This window comes from Pipistrellus hanaki (assembly GCF_964339955.1).
Source record: "Pipistrellus hanaki genome assembly, chromosome: 1".
NCBI classification, from domain to species: domain Eukaryota; kingdom Metazoa; phylum Chordata; class Mammalia; order Chiroptera; family Vespertilionidae; genus Pipistrellus; species Pipistrellus hanaki.
The window spans coordinates 207,668,211-207,685,999 of record NC_140503.1 but is presented as its reverse complement, the minus strand read 5'-3'; the positions used below and the strand labels follow the sequence as shown (position 1 = coordinate 207,685,999).

The 17,789-nt window shown below is 61.5% G+C and overlaps 1 protein-coding gene across 1 annotated transcript; it reads right to left on the bottom strand.

Annotated features, from left to right (window-relative positions):
* Nucleotides 1-12,877: 12,877 nt before the first annotated feature.
* On the bottom strand, nucleotides 12,878-16,995 carry MSX1 (msh homeobox 1). The gene is made up of 2 exons (XM_084898805.1): nucleotides 16,283-16,995; nucleotides 12,878-14,062 (listed from the first exon to the last, which is right to left on the bottom strand). The coding sequence occupies exons 1-2, from the start codon at nucleotides 16,752-16,754 to the stop codon at nucleotides 13,620-13,622; spliced, it is 915 nt and encodes a 304-aa protein (XP_084754931.1). The 5' UTR covers nucleotides 16,755-16,995; the 3' UTR covers nucleotides 12,878-13,619.
* Between the last annotated feature and the right edge of the window lie 794 nt (nucleotides 16,996-17,789).

Genomic DNA, 17,789 nt, shown 5'->3' with positions numbered 1-17,789 from the left:
CAGAACAAGAAACCCACACACACAGAGGTTTTGGTTTGAAGCTTTGGAAAACATTTGTTTTTGTTCCTCGTAAAAAAGGAGAGATGACGAACGGAATCATTTGAAATGAGATTTTAACAAGAAAAAGAACTAATAACATTGCATTAGCATTCTCTTACCAGCCGGCTATTAACGAGGCCAAAGACGGATTTTAAGAGTTGCTGTTCCTTTACAATAACTGCTTCACCAGGGAAAAACCTCAGCCCTGAGAGGCAGTCTGGGGGCTGTTTGTTTCTAGTTTGCTTTTTATTTTCGAATTCTTTCTTCTTCTCAGAAGTTTTCCCTCGGTTTGTGTTTTTCCAATCAGCTCCCGCGTGCTTTCAGAGCTCATTAGCGCGCTAACGGAGGCTCACAGCAAGCGTGGGTGGGCTGGAAGGACTCGGCATTCGGTCCCACGGAACCTAAGGCGAATTCCAAACGACTGGCTGTGTTCTGTGGGATCTGGAGCCACTGACCCGGGTTCCAGTGTTCCCTGAACAACTTGGCCTGGACGCCCACCCCCCACCCACCCCGCTGTTGGTGTGACTATTAAGTTAAGAAATACGAGATGGGAACCCAGTAGGTGCTCAGCAAACAGAAATCACTCTCTCCTCTTGCCCCCATCACACGCGCGCATGCTATGACTTCAATGGCCCTAGCCCACATGGCATTCACCTGAGACCGTGGTCGGCAAACTCATTAGCCAGCAGCGCCAAATATCAACAGGACAACGATGGACATTTCTTTGGAGAGCCACATTGTTTAAACTTAAACTTCTTCTAACGCCACTTCTTCACCACAGGCTCTCCCCGGCCGTGGTATTTGGTGGAAGAGCCACACTCAAGGGGCCAAAGAGCCGCGTGTGGCTCGCGAGCCGCAGTCTGCCGACCACGGACCTGGGACATCCCTGTGGATAACCGCCTGGCACTCCTCACCCTGGCGACAGGACGTGGGGGAAGCGTCTGTGAGAGCCTCGGAGGCTCTGGCTGTGCCCTGGCCGAGCTCCAGCGATGAAGCAGGTCCCCTCACTGTATGTCTTAGGGCTCCAGCTGGTGAGAAAGGGGCAGCGGCTGTAACACAGCAGGCAGAGCGAGGGGAAGCAGCCAGTGCACCCACGCCCTAGGCTATAGCACCGACCCGGTACCCAGACCCCAGGGCGGTTCTAGGGTCTCGCTGTGCAACTCTGGGCGGGTCCCTCGGCCTCTCTGGGCTTGGTTTGGAGACGGGACTCATAACCGAGGCTGTGTCAGCCTCGCTGGTGGTGGTGAGGGCCTGCAGGTGGGTGTGCGGGGTCCCTGGGGCCTTTCTCCCAGGCTTCCTCCCCTCTGCTCTCTGCCCCCCTCACTGACACGGGCTGATGTAGGGAGGGCGGGGCCGGGGCGGGAAAGAGCAGAAGCCTCGGGCGTCTGGGTTTCTGAGTCCCAGGAGCCTGATGATGGAGCTGGCTTGTTGAATCGCTTAGGCGATGGCAAGCACATGGCATCATCCACTCCCGGAGTCCTCCTACCAGTGCCCAGACGGAATGGCCACAGCCTCACGCAGACGGGAAGACTGATCGCCAGAGCCCAAGGTCACTGGTCCAGTGAGGGGACTGGCTTGGGGCTCAGAGACTGGAGCCCTCCTATCCGCTCAGGTCCGGGTCCACCTGCCCTTGAGGTCTCCCGCCTCGGCCTGGGTGGGAAGTGGGAGCTGGCAGGCGGCATGGAAAGGGGGCTGCCTCCTCCTCCTTTACCTTTCACCCCGGATTGGGGCCCCGGGAGCTGCCGGGCCAGCTGTTGGATCAGAGGCTGCCAGATGCTCAGTGCCCACCTTCCTGCCTCCTGGGCCCCGGGCTCCCCCCACCCCCGGCCTCCTCAGTGACATGGGCAGCAGCAAGGGCAGAGATGGGGAGCTGGGCTGTAGTGGAGGGACCCATTTGCCACCCACCCGCCTCACCTGGACCCGAGGGGGCCCAGCCCCTCCCGGGTATGAGGCCTCATTCTTCACCTGATGAATAACCGTCGGAGCCCCGCTGTGCTCGGACCTCTGGGTGCTGGGGTTCCACAGGGGACGACACCAGTCCCGCCCTCACCCTCAGCGCCAGGAGTCAAGGGAGGGAGAAGCAGAATAAGGACCCAGGCCTGCGTGTCCTCTGAGCAGGCGGAGAGCTGTGTGGGGGGAAGCAAAGCAAGGTTGGGGGAGAGCACGGGGTGCGGCGGTGGGTCTCCGGCACGGGCAGCGGCCAGGCTTGTCTGAGATGCGGACTCCGGAGAGAGAGGCGTCCGCATACCCGGGGGAATCGTTCCGGGCAGGGGCACCGGCAAGGCCGTGCAAAGGCCCTGGGGCAGGGGCGTGTGCTGTGCTTGAGAGGCAGCGGGAGGCCAGCGCAGTTGCCACGGCAGGAGTGCCTGGGGAGGTCACGGGGTCGGGGGAGCCAGGGCAGGGGGGTCTCGTGGGCTGTAAGCACCTGCTTTTCACTGCGAGCCGCATGGGATGTCACTGAGGGTGAAGAGCTGGGAGCAGCGTGGTCGGGTGAAAACTGAGAATGCAGAGAACAGACAGCGCTGACCAGCCGGCTGGGGGGTCCCAGGAACCCTTCTGTCAGGACTGAAGGGGAGCATCCCGCAAAGGAAAAGTCTTGGGAAGGGGGGCGGGGGGGCAGGGGGGGGGCAAGAGTATGAAGCCCAGGCTCCAGAGTCAGACAGACATGGGTTCAAGCCCAGCCCCCACACGAAATAGCCATGTCACCTCAGGGGAGTCCCCTATCTCCTCGGAACGCTGTTTCCCCACCTACGAAACGGGTCATCCGGAAGATTCCGTGCCAACGGTGTGAGCAATGCCAGCCCAGCGCCGGGCACCGCGGAGGAGGAGCTGGAACCGGAACCTCTCGGGGGCAGCGGGGACCCACGGCGAAGGCGGTGAGGAACAGAGCCCGCTCGGTGCTGCTGGGTTTAGTAAAGTGATGCTTTCTGTGTGTTTGCACAACCTCTGCTTCCTGTCCCTCTCCCAGAGGGAGAGGTCCTCTTTCCTGGACTGTCCCCCAGCAGCTCTCCCTGGGCCTCAGTTTCCCCCAGGGCCCGTCAGGACGTGTGCCAATAGCTGGCGGTCTCCGTGCCCGGCCAGCCCTCTGACGCTGCGTCTGGAACTGCCAGAGCCCCGGCTGCAGGTACGTCACCCGCACCGGCAGCAGCTCCTCCGGAAGCAGGGTTCCCGGGGGACAGGCGTCTGATTCACGGAGACTCGTTTGTTAGCTTCGAGGCCGCTCTTCCCTGAGCCCGACCCCCGGAGGCTCAGCTCTGCTGATGGGGTCGGCGGCCGGTCCCTGGTTCAGACAGCGGGGACGGTGCTGAGTGAGGTCCCAGCAGAAGCTCCCGCTTTCCTGGTCTCGCTCCAGCTCCACCCTGCGCTCTCCACGCGCTATTTCATGCCGCTCCCCATGCCCTGAGGAGCCCCCAACTGTGACCTGCCCTGCGAGTGCCCAGGCCACCAGCTGCCGGCCCTCCCCTCCTGCCAGTCACCAGGTCTAACCAACAGCAGGGCAGCCGAGTCAGGCACTCAGACCACTCAGACCCACTGCCCCTCCAGGGTATGGCAGTCTCTGCGCTGGGATGTGCTAGGCACCTGGGTCAGGGGTGGGAGAGGCCCAGCCCCAGCAGACCACCCAGTGAGCATGTGCTAACACCATGCCCACCTCGACAGGCACAGGGTGTGGGCACCAGCCACGACTCTGCCCACTGGCACCCAGGCGCCTGCCCCTGGAGGACAGCAGCAGCCGCTGGGTGGAGCCCGGGCCACCCTGGGGACATGGGAAGCCAGGTCTAAGCCCCCACCCACCCCATCCGAGGTCACTTACAAGAAGTAAATTCAGCCAAAACCAGTTTGGCTCAGTGGATAGAGCATCAGCCTACGGACTGAAAGGTCCTGGGTTCGATTCCAGTCAAGGGCATGTACCTTGGTTGCAGGCACATCCCCAGTGGGGAGTGTGCAAGAGGCAGCTAATCGATGTTTCTCTCTCATCTATGTTTCTAACTCTCTATCCCTCTCTCTTCCTCTCTGTAAAAAACCATTAAATATATTAAAAAAAAAAAAAAAAAAAAAAGGAAGAAGAAGAAGTAAATTCAAAGATGAAATGACTAAGGACCTCCAGGTGATGACTGGAGCATCAAACTCAAAAATGGGCCTTCTGCCCTAACTGGTGTGGCTCAGTGGATAGAGCGTTAGCTTGCCGACTGAAAGGTCCCAGGTTGGATTCTGATCAAGGGCACATACGTACCTTGGTTGCGGGCACATCTCCAGTAGGGGGTGTGCAAGAGGCAGCTGGTCAATGTTCCTCTCTCATCGATGTTTCTAACTCTCTATCCCTCTCCATTCCCCTCTGTAAAAAATCAATAAAATATATTTAACAACAACAAAAAGCATGGGCCTTCGGAGAGCAGGTCCCTCTGGCTCTCAGGCTGCAGGCCCAGGACCCCACCAGCACGAGGAGAGCGAATCAGACCGTCCATGCCCAGCCCGCCTTCAGAGAGCATGGGGTGAGCAGCGTGGTGGTTGGCCTCAAGCCTGAGGTCTCTGACTGCACAGACTGGGGTTCCATCTCCCTTAAACGGGCGGGATAAGGAGACACTCTTTCAGAGAATGGGGGAGCCAGTGCCTGCCCTTTCTGGAGGCCATCCCTCCCTCCAGGCCCCGACCAGCACCTGCACCCTGAGGGCCGGTGCTTCTGGGCGCCTGGCTGGCCGGTGGATTGGGATCTGGTCTGGCTGTGCGCCCTCAGGCACGTTCCTTCACGTCTCTGAGCCGCAGAGAGCTCCAGAGGGTTCAGTGGGACAGTGCTTACCCGTCAGGTCAGGGGCCTGGCACCCAGCTCTCTCGATACCGGGCACTGCTCTTCCTTCTCTGGATTCCGTCCGGGTCTCGGTTTCCTAAGCTGGCAGATGGACAGGGGGCGGCCCCGAGGGGCCCAGGGTGGCTGAGCTAGGAGTAAAGGCCGGGAGGCTCTGCACAGCTGGCGCACAGCTGGCAGGTGTCCGGGGAGGGGCCGCAGGAAGAGTTGGGTGTCTGCCTGCAATGGTCTCACAGCTGAGGCCCAGCTGGCCCCGCCGAGTTGGGGGTGGGGGCGAGAGGGCTCTGTGGAGGGAGCTGGGCCCCTGGACACGAGGTCTCATTCAGAGCTTACTTGGGAGGGAAGAGAAAGGTTGTTGAGATGTGGGGTGAGGTACCTCGGAAAAGAGGGGCGGCATAGAAGAAAAGAGGGTTCGCCGAAGACAGAGCATCTCTCTGGAGGCCCCCCTGGGCCAGGTGGCCACGACGTCCACTCTAACTGGACCAGCCACCCCTCCTGCTCGGCCCCCACCCCTCTCCTCACCAGCCACCCAGGGCGTCGGCCGCCAACGCCCTGAGGCAGAGCCAGGCTGGCCAGGGCCTTGGCACGGTGGCTTCCTGTCCAGGAGAGAGTCCTCCCTTGTCTCTCAGGACTCCAGGCTCCTCCCCTCGGCTCACAAGTCACCTCCACGGAGAAATCCACCTTGCCCGTTTGCATGGCGGTCCTCATCCCTGCCCGTTCCTCCCCCCTCCCCCCAAGCATGCATCTCTCCTTCTATTCCTACTTATTGGTTAGCGTGTTGTCTGGTCCATGCCATCCTATGTAATAAAGATGTAATATGCAAATGGTGTTACACCGTGAAGTGTAACGACAGGATCACGGATCAGCAGGAGGGTGGGGCAGTGAGCTACAAGCAGGCAGTGGAGAGCTACAGGAGGGGGCAGGGCAGCAAGCTATGTGAGGGGGTGGGGGCGGGGAAGGGAGCTACTGGCGCATGGATTCTAGTAGAGTTTACAAAAGAACACTGGGCTAAAGTTGGGGATCCAGGCTCTGCCCAGACTTTAACCTTGGCAACGCATGACCCTCTGAAGCCTCCGTTCTCTGCTCTGTGAAAGAGGACGTTGACCCACTGGTGACAACGGCTCATCTCTAAACCAGCATCCGGAAGGTTTCCTCCAGGTCCCTCGGCGTGGGTTAGGGGTGCACCACGTGCCTAGCACACAGCAGCCTGGTCAGACATGCCAGCAGATGGAGGAGGGTTCTGCCAAGCTCCTGCCTGGGTGTCCAGGCCTCCGGGTCCCCTAGTCAACCAAACTCACCATTTGGATGATTGTCTAAGTTCGGCCCAGGCAGCAGCAATGGATGGTGGAGAACACAGATGTTGCCTTCGACACCTGTATGACCCTGGGCACATCACTCCCCTGCTCTGTGCGTTGGTTGCCTTGTAATCCTATATAATAAAAGCCTAATATGCTAAGTGTCCGGTTATCTGTTCAACCAATGAAAGTGTAATATGCTAATGATATGATGTGCAGTGACCACCAGGGGGAAGATGCTCCAACTGGTAGGTGAGCTTGCTGCTGGGGTCTGGCCCATCAGGACTGAGTGAGATGGGCCAGACATGCCCTTGGAGCCCTCCTAAGGTCCCTCCCTGGCTGGCCGACCTCCTGCCTTCTTCCTGGGCCCCAATCGTGCGCCCATGGGGTCCCTCGGGTTGGCCCGTACCCTTTCACAATCTGGGACCCCTGGGGGGGTGGATGTTGGAGAGCTAGTTGCAGCTCAATCTCACAGACCAGGCCGAGAGACCCCGCTGGTGCACAAATTTGTGCACCGGGCCTCTAGTAGGAATTATAAAAGCACTTGAGCCAGGCAGGCGTGCCTCAATGGTTGAACGTCGACCTATGAACCAGGAAGTCATGGTTCAATTTCTGGTCAAGGCACATGCCTGGGTTGTAGGCTTGATCCCCAGTAGAGGGCACGCAGGATCAATGATTCTCTCTCATCATTAATGTTTCTCTCTACTCCCCCCCACCCCCGCCACTTCCTCTCTGAAATCAATAAAATTATATATTTTTAAATACTTAACAATAAAAAAGAGTGCTCGAGTCACTGGGAGAGGGATTGAAGGTTGAAACTTTCTAATTCCGGGTCCACAGTGGTGCAGTCTCCCACCCTTCCCACCGCCATCCAAGGACAAGAACGCCTCTGGTCTCTGCCCCACTCCTCCCTCCAGCCTCGGACCTGCCCCACCCGAGCCCCTCTGGGGATTGGAACCCCCCTGCTTCCAAGGAGGCAGAAGGACCCTGAGGTCAAGGACCAAGAGTGAGACTTCGGCCATCCCATCCCCCTCCTTCTGGCACCCCAGTTCTCAAGGCACATTCCAGCCCAGGTCACCTGCATTGTCCTCCACACGGGCCTGGAAGCCGAGGCTGACCGGCCCGGTGACGGTGCCCTGAGGGGCTGCCTGGGCAGAAGCTGGCTCCGGCTGCGTGGGCCTACCTGCCTCACCCAGCTCCGTGCCTCCGTGTCCTGGCCCCAGGAGTGGGATGCCAAGGACGCCCACCTGTCTGCTTGTGAGGAATCCGGAGCACAATCCACGTGGAACTACCTCCTGCAGTGGTCCTGGGGCCCGAGGGCTCAATCGTATCTGCTGCTGTCGCACCAGGAGGGACAGGCCCGTGTGCTGAGCTGGGGACGCAGGTGACTGACGGAACAGACCAACAGCATGGAGGCGGGGGGGGGGGCTTCCCCCTCTCTCCCTGCCAGGAGTCATGGTTGTGCCCTTGGCTCACGCAGCCCACCCCAAACATTCGCTTCCAGTGGGTGTGGCCCTGACAATGGCCGTTTCTTCTGTGGAGGAATCCTGGCTGCCACTGGGAGGTCATCAGGGAGAAAGCAAAGCATCTTTTGTTGTTGTTAATCCCCACTCAGGGATATTTTTCCCATTGATTTTTAGAGAGAATGGAAGGGAGGGAGGGGGAGAGAGAGAGAGAGAAACATCTCTGTAAGGGAGACACATTGATTGGTCTGGCCATGATCAGGCCAGAGATTGAACCTACAACCCAGGTACATGCCCACGACTGGGAATTGAACCTGAGGCCCTTTGGTGTGTGGCCATCGCGCTAACCACTGAGCGACAGTGGCCAGGGCAAAAAGGAGGCATCTTTTTAAGAAGCACCCTCAACCACCAGAGTCCAGCTATCCTTGGGTGGCTCATCTGAGCGGCGACAAAGGGACAGGACTCCCCGCAGGAGTCCTGACAGTGCCAGGAGTGGGAGGCGGGAAACTGGACCTGCGGGGGGGAGGGGAGAACTTTGAGATGGAACCCACCGCAGCCGCAGAAGCCCCACAAGGGCAGCCTGCAGTTTTACCACACAGAGATTGTTACCAGGACTCCACCCGTTCTGGATGAGGAACATGGGGCTCAGAGAGGTGAAGGAACCTGCCTGAGGTCGCACAGCCAGTCAGTGCCAATACCGGGATTCCTACTGGTAGACCAGGTGGCCAGACTCCCCGCACAGGAGCCTTTGCTATTCTCACCTCCGAGTGACAACATGAACGGACCTTCCGGACCTCGGGCCTGCGCTCTGTAAGCTCAGCAGCGCTCCGGGTCTGACTCCTGGGAAGGCAGGCGCTCCAGGACTCTCTGCAGGGGCAGCGGAAGGCAGGCATGCCAGATGGAGGGGGTGGGGTGCAAAGGAGAAGCCCCAGGAGGAGAAAGGAGAGCGGAAGTCTCCTCGGGTTCTTGTGAGGACGTTCCCAGCCATCCCTCATGCAGCTCCCTCTGCCTCCCTGTGGCAGGTCTCCCTCCGGCCTGTAACCCGGGACTCACTGGGACTCACTGGGACTGACTGGGACTGACAGCACCCCAGGGGAACCAGCTCCCACAGACCCGCCCGCCCGGCTCTTCCCCACGCAGCAACCTGGTCCTGTGCTGAGCTTGGCGGCCTGTTCTCCTCGGGGCCTCGCTGCCTGGCATCTCTGGGGCATCCCTTCCCGGCGATTGTCTGCCCCCAGTCGCTGTGTATCTCTGGGCCTTCTCCCGGGAGACTGTGTGTCTGCCCCTGTCAGCAGGTCCCAGGTGGCAGGGCTCCTGTGGGATGGGGGAGGAGGGTGACCTTGAGGGTGTGGGTTTGCCTCCACAGATGCGCTGTGTGCTATGAGGAGGTGTTGATGGGGGTGTGGTCTTGTGTGTACAGAGGGAGCAGCCTCTGTAGGTTGTGTTGGTTGGGTGCCTGTGTTTGTGTGTGTGTGTGTGAGATGTGTGTTGCATTGCATGTATTGGAAGATATAATTTGGGTGTATGTATTTGTTGGAGGTGTGTGTGTGATGTGTGCTGTTTTTGTTTGTGTGTGTATTGTATGTTGTTTGGAAGTGGGTGTCTGTGTGCTTGTTGTACATGTGTTACACGTGTTTCATTGGTTTTATTTGTGTTAGACATCTGTTTTCTTTGCAAGCATGCTGGTGTGCTGTGTATGCATACATTGATCATTGATAATGCGTGTTGACCGTGTGTGTGTGTGTGTGTGTGTGTGTGTGTGTGTGTGTGTGTAGGCGGTAGGCGCTCTGGGTCACAGAGAGCGGGCTGTGGCCCAGAGCCGCGGGAGGGCGCTGTGGAGGAAGCGCCGGGCTGAGAGGGTCCTGCCAGCCCGGAGGGGCTCCGCGCTGGGGAAGGGGAGCGGTCCGGGAGCGGAAGGAAATCCGAGGTTCTGAGCGAGGCCCGAGGTGCCCCAGAGAGTGGACACTCGGTCGTGGGGCGGGAGGGGAGCAGGTGAAGGTGCTGCGGGGCCTGGGGCCCAGCCTCGGTGTGCGCGGCCGGGAGGGCGGGGACGGAGTCGGAGACCGCAGCGCCCGGAGGCGGCCAGGCCGGCGCCAGCCGCCAAGTTGAAAGGCGGCCTCGGCCCCTCCGCCGCTTCCCTTTGCGCCCCGGAGGCTGGGGCAGGGCGCGGGCCGGCCCGCTCACCTCCGCGCTGCGGGGGGGTCCTTCGGTGCATTGCGGGGGGGGGGGGGGGTGATGGAGGTGGTGGGATGGTCCTGGCACCATTCGCAGCTTCTCAGCCATAAGGTTTGTCTTCATGGGGCCTCTGGCGCGACCTGGGCCTTCAGCCCCGTGGTGGCGAGCAGAGAAAGGAATCCCAAAACAGGGCGCTGGTAGCCACCCCCTCCCCCAGCTTCACGGACACCCGCCGACCCACCCGGGGCTGGGAGCGCGCGTCTCCCCAGGGCGCGGCCAGAGCTGGGTTTGCAGACGGAGGCTGGTCTCCTCCCCAACGAAAGGAAAACGCCTCCAGGGATGGGGTGCAGGGCGGGGAGACGCCCGCTGCCCCCAGGGGTTGCGCTTGCTCCGGGTCAGAGCGGGAAGGAGTTCCATTCATGGAGCGAGGGCGGCCCGTTTGCAGCGACCTGCGCGCCTGGCCGGTCTCCGCAGCCAGAGCAGGCCCGGCTCTCCCCACCCTCAGGAGAGGAGCTGGGGGCCCTGATGGAGGGGGGGGGGGTCCCGAGTGGAATCCGTGTTCGAATCCCTGCCCTGCCCGTCCCTGGCTGTGTGACCTGGGGATCAGGTCACCTCCCTGGACCGCAGCCTCTCCCTGGGGAGGCATCCCCGGGGTCTGGGAGGCGGGAGAGGCCGCTGGTGCGGGGCCTCCTGCGGGCGCGGCGGGTGGAGACCCCGCGTGATTGACCCGCCGAGGACCGGGCCTGGGACCCCGCAGCCCGCCCCGCCCTGGCTGATGAACCAGCGATGGCCTTTGGAGGCTGGGGTGGGGGGAAAGCAGTGCCCGGGCCTCGCCGCCAATTGGACGGGACTGGCGGGACCTGGCTGGGGGCGCTCCACTCGGACCCGGACCCAGCGAACACTGAGTGAGCGCTTTCTGAGCGCACGCCCCGTCCAGAGAGGGGATTCAACGGAAGAGGGGGCAAAGAGAGGGCTGGACGAGAAAAGAAATAAAAATGGGAAAACGAAGGGGCATCGGAGTGGGAGGAAACCCGGACCCGGGCGGCGGCGGGGGCGGGGGTGGACGGGCGGGGTCCCTCCCCCTCCCGCCGAGCCCCTGGGTGGGGGAGGGGGCGCGCCAGCCTCGCCTGCAGCTACCGCCTCGCTGGAGCCAGGGCGCTTCTGCGGAGCGCGGGCCTCGCTCATTATGCAATTATGCTGCTCTGACTCTGCCCGGACCCTAAATTGCCAAGTCCCAGCCGGAGGAGACACCGGAACGAGCCCCACTGCTCCCCTTTTCCTGCGCGCGCTGACTCAGGCACTCTGGTGCCACGAACAAACGCATTGCCAACTGAGAAAATTCAGATCCACCGGGTATTCCCTGGGCGCCGCCTGCACAGGGCTGGCTGACATTTCTCCAAAACTCTGAGGGCCGGGGTGGGGTGGGGGGTGGGGGGGAGATTGCCGGGCCCATTTCGCAGATGAGAAAACTGAGGACCCATGAGATGGAGGGGTCTTTTCTACCCAGTCAGGCAGCTGCAGGGCTGGGCTGACTTCAAGTTCAATGCTCTCCCCAGGAAAGGAGAGGCTCCAGAGGGGAATCCATTTGGTTTGTGGGGGGCAGGGCGGGCCCCCTGTGCATGGCCACTGGTCCTTTAATGTATTTGGGGGGAGGGGGGAGGGGAGTCCTACCTGAACTCACAAGAAGCAGCACGCACCTCAGCCCTCACTGTCTTTCAAGGGCCGCGCGGGCCTGGGAGTCTGAAACTGTTTAAGCCGGGACTCTGGGCGCTTCTCTTGGGGACCAAGGGGCTCAGATTCGGGTTCTGGCCGCGAAGCCCAGAGCCCGGAGCTGCCCAGACCCCCTGGGTGCCAGGGAACCACACTCCCCAGGAAGCTCGTTTTCTTCCTTAAGCGGGGGAGGGGGATTGTGGCAAGTTCAGACTGCAGGCCCCACTTGGAGAAAGGAATACTTCGGAGGCTGAAGGATTGGAGACCTGGGTACCTTGAAGCCTGCCCGGTGCCCGCCCACCCTCCCGCCCGCTCAGGGTGCCTGCTCTCCGGAGTTCCCAGGCGGACCGCCTTCGGTCCCGCACGTCCCCAGCGCGCCCCACACGCGTTTCCACTCTGCGCACCCGTTTGTCTCCGTGGAGATGTCCACCCGCCCCAACGCCAGGAACTTCAACTCCAACAGCCCTTCCTCTGCCGCCTTCCCGGCTTCATAGTGCCCGCCTCGCTGCCAGGGCTGCCTGGCTGTCCTTCCGAGCTGTTTGGAGGCGCCAGCCACTGCGGACTGAGGCGGGGTGGCGGGAGGAGGCCTGTACAGGTCTGGGGAGAATTAAGTCTGGGGGTCCCCCTACTCGAAAGAGAACAGAGCGGTGCCTGGAGCTTTGTTGACTAAAAGGGCAACATCCTTACAGACCCGTCCCCCCCCCCCCCCCCCAGAAGGCTACACTGGGCGCTCGCCCCAATGTATTCTCCTGGAAGCTCGAGGTTTCTGTATTAAAAGAAAAACCACGTTTGTGAGGGTTCGGAGGTAGGGCTCATGTGGAGGACACGCAAATCATCCTGGGCTTTCTCGGTGTTTTCATTTTCCCCCCTAGGGGTCGGTCCAGGTCTTAATTGGGGGTGTGAAGGCGCTCACATTCTGGCAGCTCAAAATTAGTTCCACAAACCCTGCCGGGCGGCGAGTTCAAGCGGCAAAGCCGCCCCTGCACCCCACCTGGCCTCCGGTGGGAACGGCGGGCCGCGGGGCGGGAATTGTCTGGATTAGCTGTCTGCAGGCATCAGACCATTTGGGTGACTCGCTTTGTTTTCGGAGACGGGTTAAAAGGGGGAGGAAAAAAGAAAGCTTCGGTTCTGGGTCGCCTGAACAAGTGTCGATTTCAGCTTAAAGTGAATTGGAAAATTGAGCCTAATTATCCCAGGTAATTGCTTCAATTCTCCACTTGACTTTGCTAATGCGGATCTGTGCGGAAAGACGCCCCCTCCTGTCCCCGCGGATCCCGTGGGCACCTCGGCCAGCCGCTGGGATGAAACCACCATCACACGGAAAAGCAACCAACAGCAGGCGAGGAGAGGTGGCGAGAAAGACAGTCCCAGGACTCAATCAGTACCGAGATCCATCCTTGTAGCTTAAAATTAATTTATTTAACAAATATAGCTATAATATAAATGATAATAAAATTTCAAATATACAGTATATTACACCCGATCCCTTCCAAAGGGATTCTCGAGAGCCACACAAATGTATTGTTAAATAGAAAGAGGATTTTTAAATTTTTATTTTACAATTTTTTTTCTGGTACTGGTGAGAGGTCCCTTCAACCTACCTTCGCAATGCATCTGTGTACCCCCGCCCCCCAACCCATGGCACACGCTTTGCCGCTGAAGTCCTGTGTTCCCAGGGAAGGACCGGGATCCGTATCTCCCGGCATGCTCTTCTCTCCCAGGGTCCTCCGTTCCAACATCTTCCAACGTGAATTTCCGTGCTTTTCCCCGCCTGGTGTCAGGCCGGGAGGCAGGGGTGCCGGAGAAGTGGCCTCTGGTCCTGACCCAACCACTAACTCTGCTGGGGACCCGGCAGCGGGTCCATGTCTTAACCTCTCTGGCCTCAGTTTCCCCATCTGTCACTCGAGGGGGTGGGTCTAGATTCTAGAACAGCAGAAGGGACCCTTCCAGTCACGTTTCTGGGAGAGGATCAGACTTCGGAGAGTGAAATCAGGGAGCAGAGTGGGAGCTAAAGGAGGGAGCCGGGCTGTGCTGAACAGGGGAGCTGGCTGGGCGGGGAGGCCCCTGCTGCTTGCAGGAGGCCAGGGTTGGAGGGATCAGCGGGTGCCACCCACGGGTGGGCCACCCCGGGACGCTCTATGTCAGGTGGTACATGCTGTAGCCCACGTGGGCCGTGTACAGTCCCACGGGCGCCACGGGCAGCGCGGCGCGCTGGAAGGGGCCGGAGGCGCCGTAGAGCGAGGCACCGGCCGCGGCGGCCACAGCGGCGGGGCCGCCCAGCGGGAAGGAGAGGCCGAAGGCGGCCGGGGGCAGCATGGGCTTGGCGGCCATCTTCAGCTTCTCCAGCTCGGCCTCCTGCAGTCTCTTGGCCTTGGCGCGGCGGTTCTGGAACCAGATCTTCACCTGCGTCTCGGTGAGGCTGAGCGAGCTGGAGAACTCGGCGCGCTCGGCGATGGACAGGTACTGCTTCTGGCGGAACTTGCGCTCCAGCGCCAGCAGCTGCGCCGTGGTGAAGGGCGTCCGCGGCTTGCGGTTGGTCTTGTGCTTGCGCAGGGTGCATGCTGGGGGGCTCAGGCGCCCTAGGAGGCCGAGAGAGAAAGAGGGAAGGGGTTAAGAGAGCGCGCGCGCGCGAGCATCACTGCCCCCCTAAAAACCGGTTAATGATGGGGGACAATGCCGGCTATTCATGTGGCCCTTGGAGGGTATGTTCTCCAGGTCTCACCTCTGCCCAGAAGAGCAGACGTTCTTGTCTGCTTTTTGCAAATGAGGAAACTAAGAGTCCGGATGAAGCATACCCTTGCTCAAGGCCCAAGCATAACTGGGAAGAGGTGAACCGGCCCCGATGCCGGATGGCCGCTTCGGTGGAGGGCTGTCCCTCCGGACCTTCTCCCACTCCTGGACACATGGGGGCCATGGTGCTAATAAGGCTGGTGAGACACCCAGATGGAGGCCCGGCGCCTGGTCCCAGGCCGAAATGGGTGTGCTGGCCCAACACTCATCCGTGTCCACCGAGCGCCTGGCTGGCTAGGCCACCGTGGCAGAATCCAGATCTCCAAATCCCAGTCTTCCCCGTGGAGCAGTGAGCTCCTACAAGGCTCTGAGGGCAGCCCCAGGCCCTGCAGGTGAAGGGCCGCTGTCCCCAAGGTCACACCCAGGCCCAGTCCTGCGGTGTGGAGGGGGCTGCGGCAGGGACTGCATTGGAAGGGGGCTTCTTCTGATCAATGATTATCTCATTATCTCAGCTGTCGCTTGGGCCTCTCCCGCCCTTGGCCCTCTGGTCACCCTCGAATGTGAGGTCCAGTCGGAAGAGGCTGTGTGCACAGACATCCAGAGCGCAGAGCAGTCTTTTTCTTACGCCTTCAACATGAACTTCAAGCAGGGCCCCGTGAGCCAGGCCGGGACAGGGCCCACTGGCCAGGCCAACCCCTGCCACACCAGGCTGCTGCGCCCAGATAAAACGGGGAACACATTTCGCCCAGGACCACAGGGATTCTGCCAACTTTGGGGTCCAGGCAGAGGCCCTCGCCCAATCCCCATCTCCCAGAAAGGACATGTTGCCTACGCAGCCGCTTCTCTCTGGGGGGAAATGAATTCGGATCTGGAATGTTTCACCATGCGGGTTTTGCCTAATTATGCATTTTTTTCATGCCTTAAACAAATAAAAACAAGTGATCCTTTGGGTCCTCAGACCACCAGGATGTGAGTCAAACGAAAATTCGGGTTAACAGTCCCTCCTTCTTTCCCAATCAAAGACGCGGAGAGAGAAGAGGGGGAAGCGGTTGGCCCCGGAGTCCATTTCCGCCAGGCCACCCGAGGGGCGGACATTCCTTCTGCCGGCGCGGCGCGGTGCGGGGCCATCTTCTCCGGCCATCAGGCCCGGGGAGGGGCTTGCCTTTCAAAGACGTTTTAATCCCCAGATAAAAATCATTCCTCAGCATCACGCCATTGAATTCGGGTTGCTATTATGCCGCAGCAAAATAATCGGAGGAAACGCGGAAAACTCGGGAATTTCCCGTGCTCCTGAAATATCTCCGAGCTGGTTCGCTGGGCAGAGCCGCCGGGGGCCGCCAGGCCCGGGCACGGCCCTGAGCGGCCTCGGGGAGCGGAGGGAGTCCGGGGCAGAAGCCCTGGAGGCACCCTTGGGCGCTTGCAGCCGGATCAGAGGGGGCGCCTCCCGCTAATGGACTGGGTGCCCCGCCCCCTCCACTGGACCTGAGCATCCCCCTCCCCAACCCCTCCAAAGTACCAAGAATCGCCTGAAACTTGGAGGTGGGGGGAGGGGAGTTCTGCAAGAGCTCAGAACCGTTCTTGGGGGCGGTGGGGATTCTGGGCTCCTGCTGTGAGAAAGTGAAACTCCGCGTGCAGGGAAGATGTCGGCGCCGCCGGGACCCACCCGCTGGGCAAAGGCGAGGTGGCAGGGCTTAGGATCAATCGGACAGGGGAGCGGGGACTCCGGGGGTGGCTGGGTGGGGGCAGGAGGGCAGAGGGCTGGGACACCCGTGCCCTGCAAGTGAAGTCCGACCCGCACGGTGGCCTCGACAAGGCCAGGAGCCCGCGCAAGTGGACCGACCCAGCGCTGGGCCTTAGCCAGGTCTCGAACCATCTTCCTGGGTGGAAGGGGGAATGCGCAAACCCCGATCTCCCCGCCATCTGTACAGACAGCGCGGCTCCAGGTACCCGCAGCAGGTACCCGGCCCCGGAGACACGCAGGCGCCGGCGTGCGGCCTGGCGCCCCGGGGCCCCGCATCCCCGTCCGCCCGCCCCCCTCCCTCCCCCGCCGCCCGCTCCGGGCTACTCACTGGCTGGGGGCGGGGAGAAGCGGGGGCTCTGCATCCACGGGGTCCTCTCGGGCTTCTCGGGGCTCTCGGCTTTGACCAGCGCCTCTTCGGGGAGCTTGAGGAGTCCTCCCACCGAGAAATGGCCGAGCGGCCGCGGCGAGGACGGAGCGTCCGGGGCGCCCAGCGAGCCGGGCCGGGCGCCCAGGGGCTGCGCGGAGCCGCCCGCCGCCGCCGCCGGCGCGCCCTCGGAGGCCGCCAGGGCGCTCTCCTTGGCCCCGGGCTTCCTGTGGTCGGCCATCAGCGCCTCCACGCTGAAGGGCAGGAGGGAAGGGGACGCTTTGGGCTTGGCCCCCTCCTCGTCGGTGCCCATGGCGGCCGCCGCTGCGATGCCGCTGGGGGCCGGGCCCCCGCCGCCCCCCGCCGGCTTGCCGAAGGCAGAGTCCTCCACTTTCACACCGAGTGGCACAGAAGTCATGTCAGCAGCCGGGGCCATGCAGAGCCGGGCCCCCCTCCAGCCGCGGCACCAGGTCAGCCGCCGGGCATGGGCTTGGGGCGGGCCGGGAGCGCGGCTGGCCTCGGAGCGCGCCCGGGGCCCTGGCCGGGCGGGCCGTCCCGCGCGCCTCCCGCCCCTCCCTCCCCAGAAGGCCGGCTCGCGCGCTCGCTCGGGGCCTGGCTCTCGGCGGGGCCGCTGCGCAGGCGGGGTTCCCGGGCGCGCTCGCCGGCTCCGGGTCGGGCCGCCGATTCCCAGGGAACTTGTTAATAAGGCGCGGCCAGCGCGGCGCCGGCCAATCAGCGCGCGAGGGGGCGGGCCCGCCGCGGCCCATTGGGCTAAGCTCGGGCGGACTTGCCCCCGGGCGCTCTGGGCCTCGGGGCGCGCGGGGCAGGGCGGGGCCCCGGAGGGCGGGGAGGGGAGAGGAGGGGAGGGGCGGAGTGCGGGAGAAACTTTCCTCCGCGCCCGCCGGGCCGCCTCTCCCTCTCTCTGGGCCCCCGTGGGCCTCTCTGTTTTCTGGGTGTCTGGGGGACCTTCCCTGGTCCTCGTTCCTTCTCTTCTGCCCTCCTCCCTCCTCCCCTTCCCTTTTCCCCACGCTCACCCACGCCTCCCTTTTTTTCTCGACCCCTTTTCTTTTCTCCCTTCCACGCTTCTCTTACCTTTCTCTTCAGTTACTGTGTGTCCGTTCGTCTGTCCCCTCCCCGATCCGGCTTTCCCCTTCCCCACCCCGATCCTTTGAGTGGAGGTCATTTGTGACATATTCCTTTTACAGCTTTACACATTGCGGTTATTTATTCCAGCAGAAAGAACTAGGACTCACTCGCTTTTCAAAAACACCTTTATTTCCTTTCTCTGCTCCCATCTTCGAACCGTTACCCCTGCGTGAAAGTGGGCCTTTGTCTCCTTCCGAGCGCTGGACTGAGGTTTGCCTCCGGAAGCCGGGCTCCCGGTGCTGTGGGTGTGACATAACTAGAATAACTACACACAGTATTATCCGGAATCAATAATCCATTTCCCTATAGGATTCGTACTTTCCCC